This window comes from Prionailurus viverrinus, chromosome A3 (assembly GCF_022837055.1).
Source record: "Prionailurus viverrinus isolate Anna chromosome A3, UM_Priviv_1.0, whole genome shotgun sequence".
Classification (NCBI taxonomy): Eukaryota; Metazoa; Chordata; class Mammalia; order Carnivora; family Felidae; genus Prionailurus; species Prionailurus viverrinus.
The window spans coordinates 7,970,930-7,990,669 of record NC_062563.1 but is presented as its reverse complement, the minus strand read 5'-3'; the positions used below and the strand labels follow the sequence as shown (position 1 = coordinate 7,990,669).

The following is a 19,740-nucleotide window of genomic DNA, read 5'->3' as shown; positions in this document are numbered from 1 at the left end:
CGAGCTGGAGGTGTTGGGTTGCTTATTATTTGAACCAATTTCCCAAATGGGTAATTGTGTTCTGACTCATGCAATTCTCCCTACATTTCCTGACTCTTTCAGGTGACTTTCCTTCCTCTTTACCTTTAATGGATGTGTAATGAAATGACATATTTCAAAGTCATTGCTGTGCCTCAGGTTAGGGCGGACTAGGCTTATACAATGTTTCCGTAGAGGGTCATCATAAAGCCTGGGCACCTAGCCCTACTCCTACACCCCCTCCTGCCCTCCCCACCTTACACACCAGTGAAAAGAAAGAAGTCCTCGCATATGAGATGACTTTCTGAGCTAAAGATTGTCTGTGCTGAAAGTATCTAGACTTAGTCCTTAGTATTTCGGATGGGTGAAGAGCACAGACAGGCTTTGGGGTCAGTTTGCCCCCATTTAAAACGTGGTTCTGCCATGTCTTAGCTGGGAACTTGAGCACATGACTTTGACCTTTCTCATCCACAGCTTCTTCGGCTGGAAAATACTGATAATAATATCTATGTCCTCGGGTGTTCATGAAGATGAAATGAAACATATTATGTGAGGATAGTGTAAGCCCAGTGTGTGTGGCAGGTGGTGCAGACTCAATAAATGTTGACTCTCAGATGATTGTTTGTCATCGATTCATTCTGTCAGTAAGTCATTGATAGGTGACTCACGTCTAGCTAGGTGCTGGAGAGATAGATGGATTAATTACAACAACAGGTAATAGAGGGAAGCTTCATGCAGCACACACGGGAACAGAGAGAAGGCGGCCATTAATTCACCCTGAAGTCGGGGCACGTTTCCAAGAGGAAGTGGGCCTTTCAGGAAAAGTGAAATTTCCCTGGAGAAAGAGACATTCACCTCGGAGACGCACCATGCAAGCAAATCTGCAGGTGTGTTTGGTGTTTTGTTCATCAAATCCACACATATTCATTGAGTATATGGGTATGTATTGAGTATACATTCATTGAGGATGGTGACAGACTCTGTATTAGGTTCGGGGGACACAGTGGTGAGCAAAAAACTTTCACCCTAGAGGCAAGATGGGTGCCAAACCACAGCCCATATGGCCATAAAAGGTCTCCGAGGGCAAAGATGTCATTGAATGATAGACCCTGGAGGCTCTGATTAGAAGAGGGATAAGGGGCGTCCAGTAGGGCCCTGCAGGTGACCAAGATTTAAACTAAGACCCATAAGGTGGGTTCAAGTGAAGTAAGGAGAGAGTGGGGAAGGCTCTGTGCCAGGAGAATCATGGTGCTTTCTGGAGCCTGAACTAAAAGCCAGTATGGCTGGGACTTAAGGGGAAGGTATCAGGGAGGAGGCTGGTCAGATAGCTCCAGGGAAGACCACAGAGGGGCTTGAGGGTCACTCCAAGGACTTGGCTGCTTGTCCCAAGTGCAGTGGGAAGTCACTGAAGTGTTCTGTTTTATGCACGAAAATGCTGGAGTCAGGCTTGTGTTTGAAAAGATAATCTGGATGCTGTGTTAACAGTGAATAAATGGGGTTACCATGGACGTGGAGAGACCAATAAGTAGGTGTGGCAAGACGATAGTGTTTGTACTGGGGCACTGGCACAAAAATACACAAACAAAAACCAGGGGGCCTGGATGGCTCCGTCAGTTAAGAGGCCGACTCTTGATTTCAACTCGGGTCATGCTGTCACAGTTCGTGAGCTTGAGCCCTGCACCAGGCTCTGTGCTGACAGTGTGGAGCCTGCTTGGATTCTCTCTCCCTCTCTCTCTGCCCCTCTCTGCCTCTGTCTCTCTCTCAAAATAAATATAAAGTTAAAAAAAAGTTTAAAACAAAAAGTAAATAGATGCATCTGGTAGACTCCGAGGGACGTGGAATAGCTGGAGAATAAAGTTGGTAATGTTGAGTTACTAAAACTACCTGCTAAGGTAGAGAGTACTTTGGCCGGCTTTGAGGGAACACTGATGTGTTAGTCCGTATGGGCTGCCATGAAAAAAGAATACCATAGACTGGTAGCTTATAAACCACAGAAATTTAATTCTCACAATTCTGGAGTCTGGGAAGTCGAAGGTCAAGGCACTGGCAGATTTGGGGGCTGGTGAGAACGTGCTGTCTGGTTCACAGAAGGCATCTTCTTTCTGTGTCCTTACGTGGTGAAAGGGATGAGGGGGCTCTCTGGGGTCTCTTTTATGAGGGCACTAATCCTGTTCAGTAGGGCTCCACCCTCAAGACCTATCAGCCTCCAAAGGCCCTACTTCTTAATACCATCACCTTGAGGGGGAGGATTTCAACATGTACATTTGGGAGGCCACAGATATTGGGTCTATAGCAACTATGATGATATTTTATGCTAAGAAATTTGCATTTATACTATAAAGAGAGCCAATGGAGGTTAAGAAGTAGGGGAATGAAATGATCAGGTTACTTTATGTGTGGAGGATATTGACTTTTTACCTCCCCTTCTTCTTGAGCTAGGCACTCCTTGAATTTAGAATAATAGATAAGAGATGGTTATCTAGGCAGAGATTGATGGGAGATATATTCTTTTAGATAACACGAAAGAGATATCCTAAGGGGAAGTTAGACTTGTCAGAAAGAGTTATTTATCTTGTAAAGACCCTGAAGCCACCTAAGCCTTCTCTCCTGCAGGAGCCAGTCATCACAGCCCCAACGCAGCAGATCTTCTGGATGGAACTGGAGGAGAGGCAGCCATTTTGGAAACACAATAAGCCAATACCCTTAGTGCGGGGGAGGGGAGGGAGAGGGTAGTGGTTTATAAGTGTTAATTTTATGAAAGTTTATAAAAGGGACCAAGACTGTGGGAGAGAAGAAGGAAAGAGAGACTGTCTGATGGAGAAAAACCTTCTCTACTGATAGGAAAAAGGTGATACCACGAAGAATCTAAACAGAGGCCCTATACGCATTGAGAAGCTAGGAGTAAGTCAGAGAGAGTAGGGAAGTGTGGTACAAAACCACTGTCTGTCTTGGAATATATGACTTGAAGCCCGAGTAGAGGGGCATTTGGGGGACTTCTGACACTCCATTTCTGATTATCAAAGAGTGAGGTGACTGAGTTATGAATTGGGTCACCACTCCCTCCCTCCCTTGCGGTCAGTATGTGTAAGTTGCCTTCAGGGGAAGTACCTCGAGGGGTTGGAGTATTGGAAAGGCCTTCCCAGTGATGGGATACAGACCTGAGAACTGTTGATTAGGTAGACTCTGTGGGGAGATAATTCTCCCTCTGTGAAGTTTTGAGTCCGTGCCACTTAATATTCAGGAAATTGAAAAAGGAAGGTCATTCGTTAATTTTTCTTGCTGCATATTGAGGATAACACACCGAAATAATCCGCAGCTTTCCAAAACGCACCTTTCTGTCGAGGGGTGTTCATCTGTGGCGTGCCTTCCACTGAACGTGCCTCTCCCGAGTGTGGTGGTGTGGACCGGGCACGTTCACACAGGGAGTGTGATCAGACTTGCAGTTGTCCGTTTTTCAGGTGACAGAGCTCAACAATGTGAAGAACGTAGCCCGGTTGCCAAAGAGCACCAAGAAGCACGCCATAGGAATCTATTTCAATGACGACACCTCCAAGACCTTTGCTTGTGAATCAGGTTCGTCCGAGGCGGGGAGGGCTTTTGCCTGTAGCTTTTAAGTGGGTGCTGGGCATGCATGGTGACGTTTCTGGACATTCCCACAGATCTGGAGGCCGATGAATGGTGCAAACTGCTCCAGATGGAGTGTGTGGGCGCACGGATCAATGACATCAGCCTCGGAGAGCCTGACTTACTGGCTACTGGGGTTGAGAGAGAACAGAGTGGTATGTAGAGAAAATTCTCTCCTTCGCTCTATTTGACATTATTTTTATCCCCATCCAGTACACTGTAAGACATCTTCGTTATGTCACATGTTTGAAGTTATAAGAAAAGTATACAGGAAGAAGGAAAAAGAACCTTTTATTGCACCTAAATCCTGTGTTCATATTTCAGTGTATTTCTTTTCCTAATATGTTTTCGATGCATACATATGAATGTATCTGCATTAATAACATCAGCTAGAAATCGGGGGGTGGGGGGACCTGCTATGCACCAGTTTCTGTGGCAGATGCATTAGGTCATTTAATTTTCCCAGCAGCTCCGTGACGGGGGCACTGTTCCGTCCCCCTGTTTCACAGATGAGGAAACTGAAGCTTTTGTTCCAACTCCAACAGCTGGTGTTTGATACAAGACCACACTCCTGAGCCTGTATTCATAATATGCTGATTTTAAGGCATAGTGTTTTGTTTTGTTCTTTTTGGTCTTGCATTTTTCACTGAAAGTATTTCATTGAAAGTTTTCCAACCTTTTTAATAGAATCCGGACATCACGAATGTTTCATCATCTTTAAACCCTCCTAATTCTGTGATTTTTTTTTTCCCCCACTAAAACACTTGAGCCAACTCCTTGAGCTCAACACTCAACCTGGGAATAAATCATTTGAGGTAATAATGACCAGAATACCCATGATCATTTCAGCAAAACTCACTGTTGGTTTACAGTATGAGCCTGGAGGTGAGGAATGATTTCTTTGTTTCCAGGTGACCGAGCCTTGTGACAGGGCGGATTGGATCCCATAATCCTGTTCTGTTGTAGCCTGAGGATGCACCTGTATGGACCTGAGCGGATGCCTCACAGATATTTGCCTGTGAAGCCAGACCTAAAGAGGAAGATAGGACAGGATTTGATTTCCTTTTTTAATCTAGAGTGCTCCGCTCAGCACTTTTTTTTTCACAAATTTATATTTGTGAAGCTCTATCCTGATAACGCTACAGAGTCCAAGGATGGGCTGTGCCTAGGAATTCCCTTTACTATACCACAACCAGGCCTCAGTTTCCTCTTCTGTCAAATAGGAATAAGAGTACCCCTGGTACATAACTACTAGGGATTACTACAAAACTCAGCTACCTCTTTGAAGGCACCTTACGATATTAATTTGCATGACTTCAAGTAATTGTAACTACAGCAGTCACTCTTACACTTGCTGTTATTCTCGAGCGAAGTAAAGTTATAGAACTTCAAGTGAACAAATTGGTAATGGTCTCTCTTACCTTTTTACTTAAGGATGGACTCTTTCTGACTTGCTCCAGAACTCCCCAGGGAGACATTTTACCCCATTAGAATATACTTTTAAAATAATAGTTGCTAGAAAGCAGCAAATAATTGGTGATTGGGAGTTGGAAATAACAGAAAATTTGAAAAATAGACCCATGAAAGCAGTCATGACACTCCTGTTTACTAAACTCAAGTAAAATCTATAAGAATTCTAGTGACTTCCCTATTATAAAATGATTAATTAAAAATACCACTGATAACGACTAGTGCCGCACCATCTTGTCAGATTTAGGCAACCTACCTTAATGATGGATGGGTGAAAATGTTCACTCCAGTAATATTTGTGTTCGTATTTCACTCAAGGATTTTTGACTCTGTAACTTCCTAAATTAATGAATTTTATAGAAGTAGAACAGAAATGCCATGACTGAATCTGTGGGGATGAAAATGTGGTTGCAGTCATAAACCGAGTCGTTTATGTAGAGTCATCTTGGTTAAATTTTAACAGTCATCCAAATAAGCAAATGGAAATTTGGAGAGTTCTTGCTAAAACGAGTTCAAATATATCTATTGGATTTTTCACAGACTGCTGGGTCAGTTAAGTGCACGGTATTAGCATGGAGTTTTATTTAAATGATTTGGGATATAGTTTTACTCATTTGGTTATGAAAATTATATGTTGATCAGTGTAACTTTAATATCATTAAATCATGCGACAGTTACTTGCACCTGCATCTTTTGTGAACACCAAAGTGTGGGTGGAATTAATGTGTACTTGGCAGGAAAAAAAAACGTTTTTAATGGTTCCATTGCTCTCGTCTTCTACTGGCAGACACGTTTTTTTATTATGCAAATTAAAACATTCTAAACATGGTCTTTGCTCATGCAAATAGTGTTTAGTGTATGTTGACCGCCAGACTGTGTCATTATCATGTTATTTAATATGGTCTTAATTTAAAAAAATCATTTTCTGGCGCTGTGAATTCATGAGAAAGGTTTATCTTCCTGAATATTCAACCTGCACCTAGAATGTGAGCTAGCATTATTTTGAAATGCCTCTTTGTTCCTACGTTGTCTTTGATGTTTCATTCCCGGGATTTTAGACTAACCTTTTGTTTTTCTCCCAGAGAGATTCAATGTGTATTTGATGCCATCCCCTAACTTAGATGTACATGGCGAATGTGCCTTGCAGATTACATATGAGCACATCTGTCTTTGGGACGTCCAGAATCCCAGAGTCAAACTCATCTCTTGGCCGCTAAGTGCCCTGCGGCGGTACGGGCGAGATGCTGCTTGGTTCACTTTTGAGGCAGGGAGGTGAGTTTCATGACTGTTCTCCTACTTATTTTTTCCTTTTCCCAGGTTGGCCTATGAGATCCACCCTGAAATGCACTTCTACAAATGCGTAGAGCTCCAGCCCTGTAATGCCAGGCGTATTGTAAAGTACTCAGATATTCCATATGGCTTTATTTCCCATGGAGAGTTCTCAGCAATGTGATATAAACTTTCATTGCGCAGTTTGATTCCATACCACAAACTGACGTAGAATTAGGTGAAAATGCCAGAAAGGTACCATCTACCGGGTCATGCTGAACACAGGCCAGCTTCTTGGGTTTTGGGAAACATCCATAGTGTTAATCTGTTTATGTTTTCTCCTTGGCTGACTATGGTAGATTATCAATATGAGGCACCATTCATCTCTGAAGGTGCCATTGATTGGGTTCCATCCATGGTGTGATGAACCTCACTGGCGCTAGGAGGTTGATTCTAGAACTGGCTTATTGCAGTCCATACCCAATAAGCACTTCTAGGGCTTTCCCTTTTTCCTTTTAGAAGTCAGTTTTGGAAAGAGAAGGTAGTGCCAATGGTGCCAAAAAATTTGGGTCGATCATTAACCAGAAAGAGATTTTAGTCTAATCAGGATCTCATTCTTCTCCCCACCCCCTCACCATTCTTGCTCCTCAGAATTTAGGCTCTTCTTTTGAGACATTGCAGATAAATTTTATATCTTGGAATTTTAAATGACTAAATTTCAAGATACAAGTCCTTCTGTAAAATTCACATTAAAGTTGAAGGCAATCAGCTTGTGGTTTTAAAAATTTTTGTTTGTTTGTTTGTAAAAGTGGATGGTTCTTCCCAATAGGAATACAATACTTGATACAAGACTAAAAACAGAAGTTGCAAACACGTAAGACCCTAACTTGTGTGAACATATGACAGCAATGCTCCGTTCAACTTAATCTGCTCATTCCGTTTTAAGCAAATCCCAATTATTTAAAATTTGCTTTTTAAGTACCTGGAAATTGAAATGCTATAAATGAGTCTCTGAATCTCCCAGAGATGGCAAAGGTCTTCACATTAGAAAATAAAACTGTAATCTTCAGAGCGATGTTCTTTTGTCAGAATTACTTATTTATTATCCTTATGGGAAAATCTCTGTAGAAGAATCAGAATTTGTTGGGGAAAGTGGCTATATTTTCCTGTTTGGGTCTCCAGAATTATTTATGTATTAACCATAACCAGTGAAATCTATGTATGATAAATGTTTCACAATAGAAGTAGGCTTTTCTATTGATTGTATGCCTCGTATCATCTCCCACTTGTATTTCATATCAATGGACAGTAGAATTCTGCATTGATCAGGGTGTCTTGGGCCTATTTCAGGTAGCACTTATTCAAGCATGAGAATTTTTCAGTTCCTTGAATTTATGGGAATTGTAATAGGAAGAGTATGGCTTTCTGTCATAATCTCTGAAAGCTAAAACCTTAGTAAACTTTTATAGTATCTCATGATGAATATTAAACTTTTTTTGAAATTATCTGTCTTTCAGGTTTTCATATTACTCATATATTGCAAACGTTCAACTTATTCATATTAATCTAGTAGAATTGCTAAGGATCTAGGACATTATTTTAAAGACTGATATTTCTCCTAAGTGTAATAGGAAACCATAGAGATTTTTTAAGCAGGTGTGTGTGTGTGTGTGTGTGCGTGTGTGTGTGTGTGTGTGTGTGTGTACGTGAGAGAGAAAGAGAGAGAGAGAGAGAGAGAGAGAGAGAGAATGGTGTTTATATTTTGTAGGCAGTGAGATAGAGGTGGCAAGTGGATATATGGGGAGATACCAAAGTAGCTCAGATAAAAGAAATGGCGGATGGAAATTACAGATATATTGGAGACGTAAATTTCAGAAATATTCCAATGGCCTTTGACCCAAAAGCATAAAAGTGCTAACTTGTGAAACGAAAGCATTTGGTTCTATGACTTTAGTCTCTTTATGGTCTGACCTTCAGGGTATCTCGTCGAAGCCATTAGATGATGAGAACACCTACAACCCATACCACACCATGCTGTGCCTCAAGGATTGCAGGGACTCAGAACACTCAGCTGCTTTTGAATCGTGTTCTTATTCAGTGGTCGTGCTTTGTGGGGCTGATGCTAACTTGCAGTGAGTCACAGAAGGGAGAGTATTGGGAATGTGTTCTTAGGGTCTTGCTCATTTGTCAAACAGCACGGGGTGGTGGAAGAAGCAGTCAGAGGGACACCCTGGGCTCTCATCTCTATTCTTTATTAGCTGTTGACCTTGGACAGAGGGGTTCGCTTCCCTTGTATGTTTGTCCAAGTCATAACTTCCTTGCAGGACTGTTGTGGGGAACAGCAGTAACGCACGCGGATGACCTAGAATAGCGCCGCTTCTCCTCGGCAGTGTCTTTGATGTTTTATTGTGATGACTTTTGGAGCAGGGCTTGGGTTTGCAGGATACAGACAGTGTTAAACACAAGGTAATGTTCCTAGTTTATATTTTGCCTGAAACTCAAATAAAGATGAATTTTTATGGTTACCATCAAGATGCTCAGGATAATAAGATCATTTGTGTTCCCCCAAGCATGAAGGTTTCATATCTGCCTTGCTTTATTAGTGAAGATAATTTTTTCCTTGGCTATTTTTGGATGTGTTCAAAACAAAGCAGTTTCCTGTTAACTAATATGATTTTCTCCCTGTCTCCTATCGATAAATGAAGAGGAGTTAAGTGTCTCCAGGCAGATAGTTTTCACGTATCCAACATGCATCTGCAAAGATGTTGCAGTATTGCCTTCCAGAACACAAAGAATCTCCCCAAAGACTTTGGGCAAAGTTCTGCTCACTTTCAGCTTCTGTTAGAGTTGGGATGGGGTGTTACTTCTGCTCAAAGGCCCCCCCTTTACCCCACCAAGACTGACACCAGGGCATGTGTAACAGACTGAACTAGAAATTGGAGGGAATGAAATGAAATTACAGCTGTACCACATACTGGCTGTGGGCCTTGAGTGAATGACCTAACTCTCTGAGCTCCATTGGCTGCCTGTAAAATGGGTACAATATATGACATACGTCACAAGATTGCCATGAAGATTAAATAAGGTGTATGTGTGAATGCCTGGCATAATGCTTGGCACATAGTAGGCAGTTGTATCAACCAAACTGAAACAACAGGGAAGAAATTCATTGGCTCACATAACCACAAGTCCAGGAGGTAGGGATGGCTTCAGGCTTGACTTGATTCAGAGTGTACATGACCCTAGGTTTCATCTCTCAGTCCTGTCGCTTCTAGGGTGGCTTTGCTCTGGCTTCACATGGTGGCTTCTAGATGCTTTGGGATCCTCTCACACCATCAGTCAAATAGAAGAGAGAGAAATTCCTACCATATATTGACCATTACATTCACTGTGTGTCAGGTACTATACTGAGAACTTTATTACACAAGGCACACAAGGTAATAACCACCAATAGAATGGGTGGTTCTCCCAAAGCAGGAAGGGTGTACTCATGCCATCCAAAGGGGAATGGGTATAAGGTTTAAAAAGAAAAAAAGAACCCTAACAAAATGTGTCCAACATAGCATTTAATAGCTGCTCAAAGCAAATAGGGTAAAGCAGTTATTTGACTGTAATTAGCAATATCACGCATCATGGTGCTGAGATGCAGAACCGTGGTTCTCAACGAAGGGTGCGTTTGTTCCCAGGGGGCATTTGGCAATGTCTGGAGACATTTTTGATTGTCACAGTTGGTCAGGGATACCGTTGGCATCTAATGGGTAGAGAGGCCAGAGGTGCTACTAAACATACACAGAACAATCTCCCACAGCAAATAGGTATCTGGTCCAGTTATCCAGTTGAAAAATTCTGTTCCAGCCGGCATACCGGCCACAAAGAGTAATCACTAATATTTATGGAGCAAGTTACTGCATGAAGGTCACTATACGAAGCATTTTACATGCAGTGTCTCATTCATATGGTCATGCCATTCACTTATCGTACAAAGTAGGGAATATTACCATTCTCATCTTCAAGGGAGGCTTGGGCACCTGGGTGACTGGTCCGAAGGCATTAGACTAGTAATTGGTAGATTTATTCACACTCAGGTCTTCTTACTTCCAAACCTTGTAGATGTCTAGAAAGTCTATCGTATTTCATCAGGTTAGTCTATCACCTCCATCAGTTATCATATTCCATACTTCCACAGAGCTAGGGAAGAGACGGCGTTCTTACATCACCAGAGGAAAACCATTTGGATATGCATTAATGTATGAATTCTCCTAATTGCTGGAACCTTCTTTTTTTTTTTTTTTTTTTTTTTTCAGTCTGGAGGACAGGCACATATAGCCAGGGTTGTTCATCTCTCCTGGGCAGCAGTGTGATGATCGTAGGTCGTCAGGATCTTCTGGACGCTGTTTCTCCTCCTTTCCACCCAACATAAGCAAATCCAATCATACTTCTGTTTTGTTTTCTTCTTTCCTTGAAGAAATCCAGGGTTGAAATACAAGCTCTTTAATAAAACGCAATTGCACCGTGGATTGCCACTTCTTGCCCCTGGAGACCAAAAAGAACAGTCAGTTTATCTGGTGGGCCGAGAGACATATTGCTTATTTTGTTTGAGGTTTTTCTAGTCTTTTGTGTGTTTCTTTCCACCTCGAAGCTCTGAAACTTCAGCCAAGCACATCAGGCTGGCGGGGGCTCTGATTTTTTATGGGATGATCCAACGGACAGGAGGATCTCACTGCGTCAACACCTCCCTTGGAACCGTTCTTGAAACGTTATTGTTTAAGGAAAGGTGGCCGGTGTCCAGTAGGCTCCCGTTAGTTTTACAGCTGACTGCTGAGTTAGCATGCTTCAGCGTCAGGCTCCGCCTCACCTCCTGACTGATTTAGATTAATACCCTGGGTTTGGCACCTGCAGGAGTGAAAGCAGCTCAGGTGACATTTCGCAGCACGTCCTGAATAATTACCACACGAGAGCACTCCTCTTTACCAGCCAGAGAGAGTCTCTGTTGTGCTTTTGACACCATTTTAGGAGAAACTTTCAGGTATGCCAAGAATATGTGAAAATCGACATTGCACGTACAAATTCTTTTTCTTAAATGGAGTGCACAAATTTGTGAAAGGTGTTTGGTTTGTTGTTGTTTTTTTGTTTTTGTTTTTGTTTTTTTGGATTAAAGGCCTCTGCGCAGTCTTGGAAAAGCAATTGTTCATTTCTGGTGTGTATCACTCTGAAAACAAGTACTTCGTGAAATGGCTTTGCATCGGAGAAGAAAATTGTTTTTCCCTCTAGCAGATGAGTTTACAGGTCAAAGGACCCCTATTCTAATATAAATCTTTGAATATTCTCTATTTCTCTTCTCGATTCTAAGCTACTTAGTAATTTCTCATTTCTGAGTATTTTATAGAGCATACACTCATTCTTACTAAAGAGTTTAAAACAAATTAACAGATAAAATGTACTCCGTTCTTCCTCTACTTGAATCCACAGGGGCTGGATCTCACACTCAAACGAAATCAAGGGTCAGATGCTTAAGTGACGGAGCCACCCAGGCGCCCCTGTGGCCATCTTTTGAAGGAAAAATTTTTGTGTGTATTTTTAAATTTTACTTACTTATCTTTCAAGTTTTCTTGAGATCTGATTGACATATAACACTGTTTAAGTTTAAAGCGTACGATGTATATATTGCGAAGTGATAACAACCTTAAGGTTTGTTAACACCTTCATCGCCTCACACAATGTGTGTGTGGTGAGAACATTTTAGGTCTATTCTCTGAGCAACCTTCAAGGACACAGTATTGTTCACTGTGGTCGCCACGCTGGACGTTAGCTCCCCAGAACTCCTTCATTTTCTAACTGGAAGTTTGCACCCTTTGGCCATCAGCTCCTCATTTTCCCCATCCCCACCCCTAGCTGCTGGTGTCCACTCATCTGTTTCTGTGAGTTCCGCTTGGTTGTATTACACACACAAGTGAGATCATATGGAATTGGCCTTTTTCCATCTGACTTACTTCCCTTACCATAATGCTCTCAAAGTCCATCCATGTTGTTACAAACAGCAGGATTTCCCTCTTTTTTATGGCTAAGATCACATTGTGTGTGTGTGTGTGTGTGTGTGTGTGTGTGTGTGCATGGCACATTCTCTTTATGCATTTCATCCGTTGGTAGACACTTGGCCATTTCCACATCTTGGCCATTGTAACCAATACTACAGTGAACATGAGGTTCACATATCTCTTTGGGATAGTGACTTCATTTCCTTTGGATAGATCCCCAGAACTAGAATAGCTGGATGATACGGTAGTTTCTATTTTTAATTTTTTGAAGAACCTCCATACTGTTTTCCACAAGGATGTACCAATTTATATTCCTACCAACGGTGCACAAGGGTCTCTAGACTTTCCCACGCATTCTCATGGACACTTGTTATCGCTTGTCTTTTTCCTCGTAGACATTCTAACAGGTGTGAGATGGTATCTTATTCTGGTTTTGGTTTCCCTGATGGTTAGTGACACTGGGCACTTTTTCACGTACCTGTTGGTCATCTGTACAGTGCAGCCATCACCTGCGGGTGATGATCCACTGGTGTATGTGACCACTTTACATGTGATGGTACCTCACTTTCTAGAAGGGTCTAGTAAATAAAAATGAGCCATTTCCTTCTTTCATCCAATGTTTGTTGAGTTCCCCCTAGGAGCCCCATGTGGTTCCGAGCACCGTGGACGTAGCAGTGAATAAAGCATACGGACAGGAGGTTCTCACGTGTTCTGTCATGAAGTTCGCTCTGTAGAGAAGAGGGGATATAGACAATAATGACATTTGATTGTGTAAGTTCACGGCAAACAATAAAATCATTCAATAGCAAGTGCCCAAAGAGGGGGTGCAATTTTAAGCAGGGTGAGCAGGACTGGCTTTGCTGACTGAGTCAGTGATGCCGACAGAAGACCCAGGAGGAATCATGGAGGCGGCGGGGGCGGGGGGAGCATTCCAGCCAGAAGGACATTGGGAAGAGGTGCCAAGGGGGGTGTACGTGGAGCGTGCAGAGAAGATCCAGGAGGCTGACGTGGCAGGAGCAGAATAAGGGAGGGGGCCACAATGTATGCAAAGGAAGAAGCAGAACAGTGTCAGGCCGTGTGGGGCTTGGAGCCCCTGTAAAGAATTTGGCTTTTCATCTTAGTTGGGCAGCCATTGTGGGTGGGGAGAGACCACTGCAAGGTTCGAAGGAACAGTCCCCAAGACCTTCCTCACTTCTGACCCCAGTTACAAGTTCGGGGGCTCCCACGACCACCAAACGTTTCAGAATTTGCTAGAATGACCTGGAGTTCACTGACATCTATGAAGTTGGTCAAAGCTTGTACCACTGAAGGATACAGAGTAGCTACCATCGGATAAGGGAGGAGCTGTGGGAAGTGCCCCGCATAGAGATTCTGTGTCTTCTCCCTGTGGAGTCAGAACACTGTACTTTTCTCATACCGGTATGTGACAGTCCCACGGAGTGTTGTCAACCGGGGACGCTTCCCAGCCACAGCGTTTAGAGTCTTGATTGAGGCTCCACTCCATGCTTGCTTGGTTGATTCATCGATTGCCCACCTGGCTCATCTCAGCCTCCAGGTCAGCTGATAGCACGTGACCCAAAGCCTCACCCTAAACCCCCTTGTTACTATTTGTCTCACCCAAGAACCCAGGCAAACAAAAACCACCTCCCATGTTGGCAAAGGCCAGACCAGATTGTTTGGACAAGATTAGATTTTTCCCTACACAGGAAGGGATTAGCCAAGAGGTGACAGGGTCTGACTTTTTTTTTTTTTTTCTTTAACTCAAGCTAAAAGCAGTTGGGAGGGGGCATCGTAGTGCTCACGGTGAGGACGAGGGTGGCTCCCGGCACGCTGGTGACAAGGAACGTGGACTTAGATGTTTGGATACTGACGTGTTTTGAAGCTAGTGCCCAAAGCTGACTGACTGGACGTGGGTGGGGAGACAGAGAGGAATCAGGATCCTCCGGGAGCCGTTGGAACGGCACAGGCACGCCTGGGGGGCCAGTGTGGGGTGGGGGTGATCCGACTTCAGTCTGGGGCATGTGAACTTCAAGGTTTGTTCAGAAGGTTCCCTCTGTTGCTCACCTGGCTTTTCATTCTCTTGGGGGTCAGTAAAGCCACACTTCGTGTTTGGGTTCAGAAACTGTGAAATAGCCCTCCCTTTCATCCTGCTGCTTATAGAGCACTACAGCGGGAAGAACGGGGGGCAGTGCTCCCTAAGATCTAGGTCAGGGCATAGCATGGGGAAAAACGGGGGAAAAGTGTTTCTTTGACTTTACATGTTCATAGAACATGAGGAACAGACGTATTAATAAACAACCCACTGTCTTTTACACTGGCCACATTTTATGACTTTGGATTGTTTGGGTTTTGTTTTGTTTTCATAAACTCAAGTCTAAAAAGTGATCATGGCAGGGGTGCCTGTGTGGCTCTGTCAGTTAAGAGTCTGACTCTCGGTTTCGGCTCAGGCCATGATCTCAGGGGTCATGAGATCGAGCCCCACATCGAGCTGGGCTTTGTGCCGATCGATGGGCGCCTGCTTGGGATTCTCTCTCTCCCTCTCTCCCTGCCCCTCCCCTGCTCATGTTTCCCCTTCTCTCTCTCTTTCTCAAAATTAAATAAACATTTTTAAAAAACACCTTTTTTAAAAAGTTAAAAAGTGATGATGGCAGCATCTGTACACATTTAAGGGAACCGTTAGGAAGCCTGGTGACATGGATGGTGGAGCCACAGGAGAAGGGACAGCGTGTGGCTGAGCACCCTCTGAACTGGAACCTTCTCTTCCTCTCGTCCACCGGGCTGACGGGCTTTTTTTTTTTTTTTTTTTTTTAACGTTTATTTATTTTTGAGACAGAGAGAGACAGAGCATGAACGGGGGAGGGGCAGAGACAGGGAGACACAGAATCTGAAACAGGCTCCAGGCTCTGAGCTGTCAGCACAGAGCCCGACGCGGGGCTCGAACTCACGGACCGCGAGATCATGACCTGAGCCGAAGTCGGACGCTCAACCGACCGAGCCACCCAGGCGCCCCTTGACGGGCTTTATTTAAGGTGCTGCTAACACTCAGACACAGTATACCTCCTGCAGCCGGAGAAACAAATCCCCCCGGTCATTTGCATTACAATCTTTGTTTAATGAAAGCTGCTGCTTTTCTTAAAGGGAGAATCACATTCCCGAATTCATATCTCCCTTCTCAGAGAAGAGGTTTGTATTATTCTGTCTTCACAGCCCGTGAGCCTCAAACACAGACTTTCTTCCCCAGCCACATGCCTCCCGCCGCCGTGCAGCTGTTTTTCACTTTCCCGCTGCTCCAGGCTGTGATTACACAGTTTCCATCCAGGCAGAGATGTGGTTGTGCCTCTTTCCTGAAGTTTTCCCCGAGGACCGCCTCTCCTTGGCTTTGACATTTTAAAGGGTTAAAATAACAACAAATCCTCATTAGATGCTTACCTTGACTTGAGATCCTTTCCTAAAGATAAAACACAGTTTCCCCACTCTCAAAGGTTTGTCCGTGGAAACTTCGAGAGGTCAGGAAACTTGACCATGATTCCAGCATATGAGGCTTTCTGTCCCACACCAACTAGAGCAGGGCCCCGGGAAACACAGCCACGTTTCCCCAGATGTGGGATGGTTTTAGTGATAGAGGCATAACATGAAATGAATGTAATCTCACAGTGACATTTTCTTCTCTCTTTTTTAGATTTTTCTTTTAAGTTTTATTTGTTTTGAGAGAGAGAGAGAGAGAGAGAGTGCATCATCAGGAGAGGGGCTGAGAGAGAGGGAGAGAGAGAATCCCAAGCAGGCTCTGCACTGTCAGCCCAGAGCTGGACGCAGGGCTCGAACTCACGAAACAGGAGATCATGACCCGAGCCAAAACCAAGAGTCGGATGCTTAACTGACTGAGCCACGCAGGCGCCCCAAGTCATTTTCCTCTTAATTACGTTTTTGATCCTCCTGATTAAATTACAGAGAAACATTTCAGTGAGGTGCTGGCACATCTTAAACACATCTTCTAACACTTTCTACTTTACCTGTGTCACTAACACGTGAGCAAACGTCCCGCTTAGATCTTTGACAAGAGGATCTGGTCAGAGTTTAATAACATTTTGTTTTCACTGTATTTACTTTCACATCTGCCTTCAACTTGTAGTCGAGCATACTGGCTTCTGCTGTTGATTTGGCGATTCGTTTACGATACATTTGTTTAAGGGAAAGGAAAACTGAGCTGATTAAACAAGTATTAAATAAGGCAGCGCAAAGATTTGACACGCCAATGCGAGTCGTAGGAGATTGGCTGACGTTCTCAAGAGCCGTCCTGGGCTCGGAAGCCTCAGTGGTACTGTGGTACATCACGTGGTGTCTTACATTGATTTCTGTTTCTCACCCCAGTGGTCTCAGCGAAGGACAGCAAAACCACCACATTAGCAGGCAGCCTAGATTAGCTGATCTCCAGCCAACACACACACACACGTAAACACACCTACACACGGCACCAGCAGTCAACTGCTACCTTGTCTCAAGCTGAGATCCACTAGGCGATGATGCCCATGACTGGAACGGGCAAGACCCCACAGACCGCAGGTGCAGGACGTCCTCTGTGCTTCATCGTGAACACTGTCTGCGGTGAATCCACAGCTCCCCTGAACACGGAAGCCGCCTCGCATGCACAGCCTCTCCACCGCTGAACCATGGCTTAGGTGCTCCCTAAACCCCTTATTTTTGGTCTATTTCAGTGGTTTTCAGCTGGGGGCGTTTTGCCCCCTTGGGGACATTTATCAGTGTCTGGAGACGTTTTTGGTTGCCACAGCTAGGGGATTCTACTGTCATGCAGTGGGTAGAGACCAGAGATGCTGCTAAACACCTTACAACACACAGGATGGTCCCCACAACAAAGAACGATCTGGCCGTACGATGTTGCTCATGTCGAATGCGCCAGTGTAGAGAGCCCCTGTTCTGTATTATGAGTTCCTAACAGACCCTTCCCTGGGTTTTTCTTCAAGATGGGGCTGCCAGAACCCATGTGGTTAAGCCTCTTTTTGACTTCGTGTTGTGTTTCTCTGTGCGTATTTTCTTTTTTTTTCTTTTTTTTTTTTTCCGTATTTTCTTAACCATAGTGTCCCTGGCGGCTGCAGCCACAGGTAGGACAGGAGTCCCACGGTTCACCTCACTTCTGCAATGGTTTGCTCCTAATTTTGTATCTCTCCTGGAAAATGCCTCTGATCTGTTCCCCTCCGGTGTTTGCCTTCCTGATTTTCTTTGTTACTATGTAACATCGACACCCACCCCTTTCCCCAGCTCTGCTTTCCTTTATCAGTGCACCTCTGACCAGTACCGTTCCCCAGCTCACCGCACCACCACGTTAGTCTTGAACCTGTTCACTTACATAGATCTTGTTTAGCCGAATACATTATAAACTTCTCAGGGAAAAAGCCCGTTTCTTTACCATTACATCCATTGCCGGAGCCCTTATGATTTGCCTTCTGTTTTCTGACAAGTACCTTACTCTTTCATATAGAATATGTAATTGCAAATGTGAAATATAACATTGATTTAATAACTGCTTTGCAGGAGTAGAGAGAAGAGTACCATAAACATTCGTGTGGAGTATGAGATGCATCCTGCTTGTAACAATGTTCAAATATTCTAAACACACAGGGACACACACACATGCACATGCGCAGAACACATGTTGCAAGTGAGGGAATGCGGAACCCACTGGCACTCCCATCTCACAAGTTTGCTGATTTATACTGGCCACTGTGGGATCATTTATTCTGGTTTTCTTAAATTCAGTCCCATTAGTATTTTTCCAATGTGGTATGTCTGCGTGACATGTCACTGGCACAGAGAGGGACAGTTTCCGATGTTGGGCATCTGTGCCTGTGGGAATGGTTACAGTCGGGTGGTGACTTCGCAGAGCGAAGCCTGTCATCTCTGGGAGCTCGTGCCCGTTCCCGGAGCTCCTGGAACATAGGCTGCCCCCTCTGGCCCCCCGGCCCCTAGTGTGTCACTTGCCTTTGACCAAATCAGGACATTCTCTGTGCAGTTGTCAGACTGTTGTTCCTCCCTTCTCTTCTAGAAACCTCAGTTTCTTCCTCAAGGAAGCCGGGGTCCAGTTCTTAATTACACCTTTGCCTAGCACCGCCTCCTATGTCACAGTCCATTCTGTAGTTATTTACGGAGCGCCAGATATAGGCCACGCCCTGTTGTAGGCACTGGCGGAAGATCTGTGAACAAATCAGGAACAGATCTGGTCTACCTGGAGCTTACCTTCCAGCAGAAGAGTGGAGGTGCGCATTGAGTGAAAGACCTCCTTTGTGCACTTTACGTATCATGCCTAACACCTTCAGTACGCTTCTGTGATGGCTGTTATCCTCCTGTTTATTTCACGAGCAGAAATGCAGGCTTAGGCTGAGTAGTGCGCCGCGGCTCACAAAGCTGGCAGGGGGCAAGCACGGCCAGGCAATCTGGAGCCCACATTCTCTGCTTATTGCACTCTGCCTTGATACATACTTGCTTTGGGCACCAGTGAGTGAATTTCCCAGGTGCTTTCTTAGCTCCCGACTTTCTTCTAGATTCTTGACCAACTGCATAATTCATGGCCTGGAGTGACAGGTTCATCATTTAGGCAAAGTAATTCTTGGGAAATTCACAACTGTTGTATCTCTGTATGGCCACGGTGTTCTTATGTCTGAATCCTTATCTTCACAAAGAACACGGGAAAGGCCCAACTTTTAAACTGTTTTACCTTCTCTGGGTTTTCATCCACTGTTTCTGATAGTGTAAGGCCATACACATACCAAAAGTTGGGGCTTTTGGGACTACTTTGAAAGCTGGACAAAATGTCCAAGGTAAAGGCCAGTGGGTAAAGTGAAAAAAAAGGAATCCAGATTGATTTTGGAAATGAAAGAATCCTTAAAGCCATCGACTATAAGGGAAGAACAGAACCTGGAGTCATGGAAGCCTTCTTCCACCGCTGAGCTGGATGGCAGAGTTTCTTTTCTTGTATTTAAATTTTTTTTAACGTTTTTATTTTTGAGAGACAGAGTGCGAGTCGGGGAGGGGCAGAGAGAGAGGGAGACACAGAATCCTAAGCGGGCTCCAGGTTCCAAGCTATCAGCACAGAGCCCAACATTGGGCTCGAACTCATGAAGCATGAGATCATGACCTGAGCCAAAGTTGGAAGCTGAACCCTCTGAGCCGCCCAGGCGCCCCTGGATGGTGGAGCTCCTGATGAACTTAACGATGCACAGACAGTAATGAGAACCCGGTTGCACAGCTGTCTTTGAGAGGCAATGTACTGGGATTACACTTATGCTTTTTTTTTTTTGGAAAAAAAAATTCA

At 44.1% G+C, this 19,740-nt stretch overlaps 1 protein-coding gene across 1 annotated transcript in view; it reads left to right on the top strand.

The window, feature by feature from the left end:
- The window catches only part of DOK5 (docking protein 5), a 153,209-nt gene that overhangs the window by 99,984 nt on the left and 33,485 nt on the right, over positions 1-19,740 (top strand). The window contains exons 3-5 of the mRNA XM_047853044.1: positions 3,477-3,591; positions 3,678-3,797; positions 6,195-6,384. Coding sequence (XP_047709000.1) covers positions 3,477-3,591; positions 3,678-3,797; positions 6,195-6,384 — 425 coding nt within the window. The remainder of the gene's footprint in view (positions 1-3,476; positions 3,592-3,677; positions 3,798-6,194; positions 6,385-19,740) is intronic.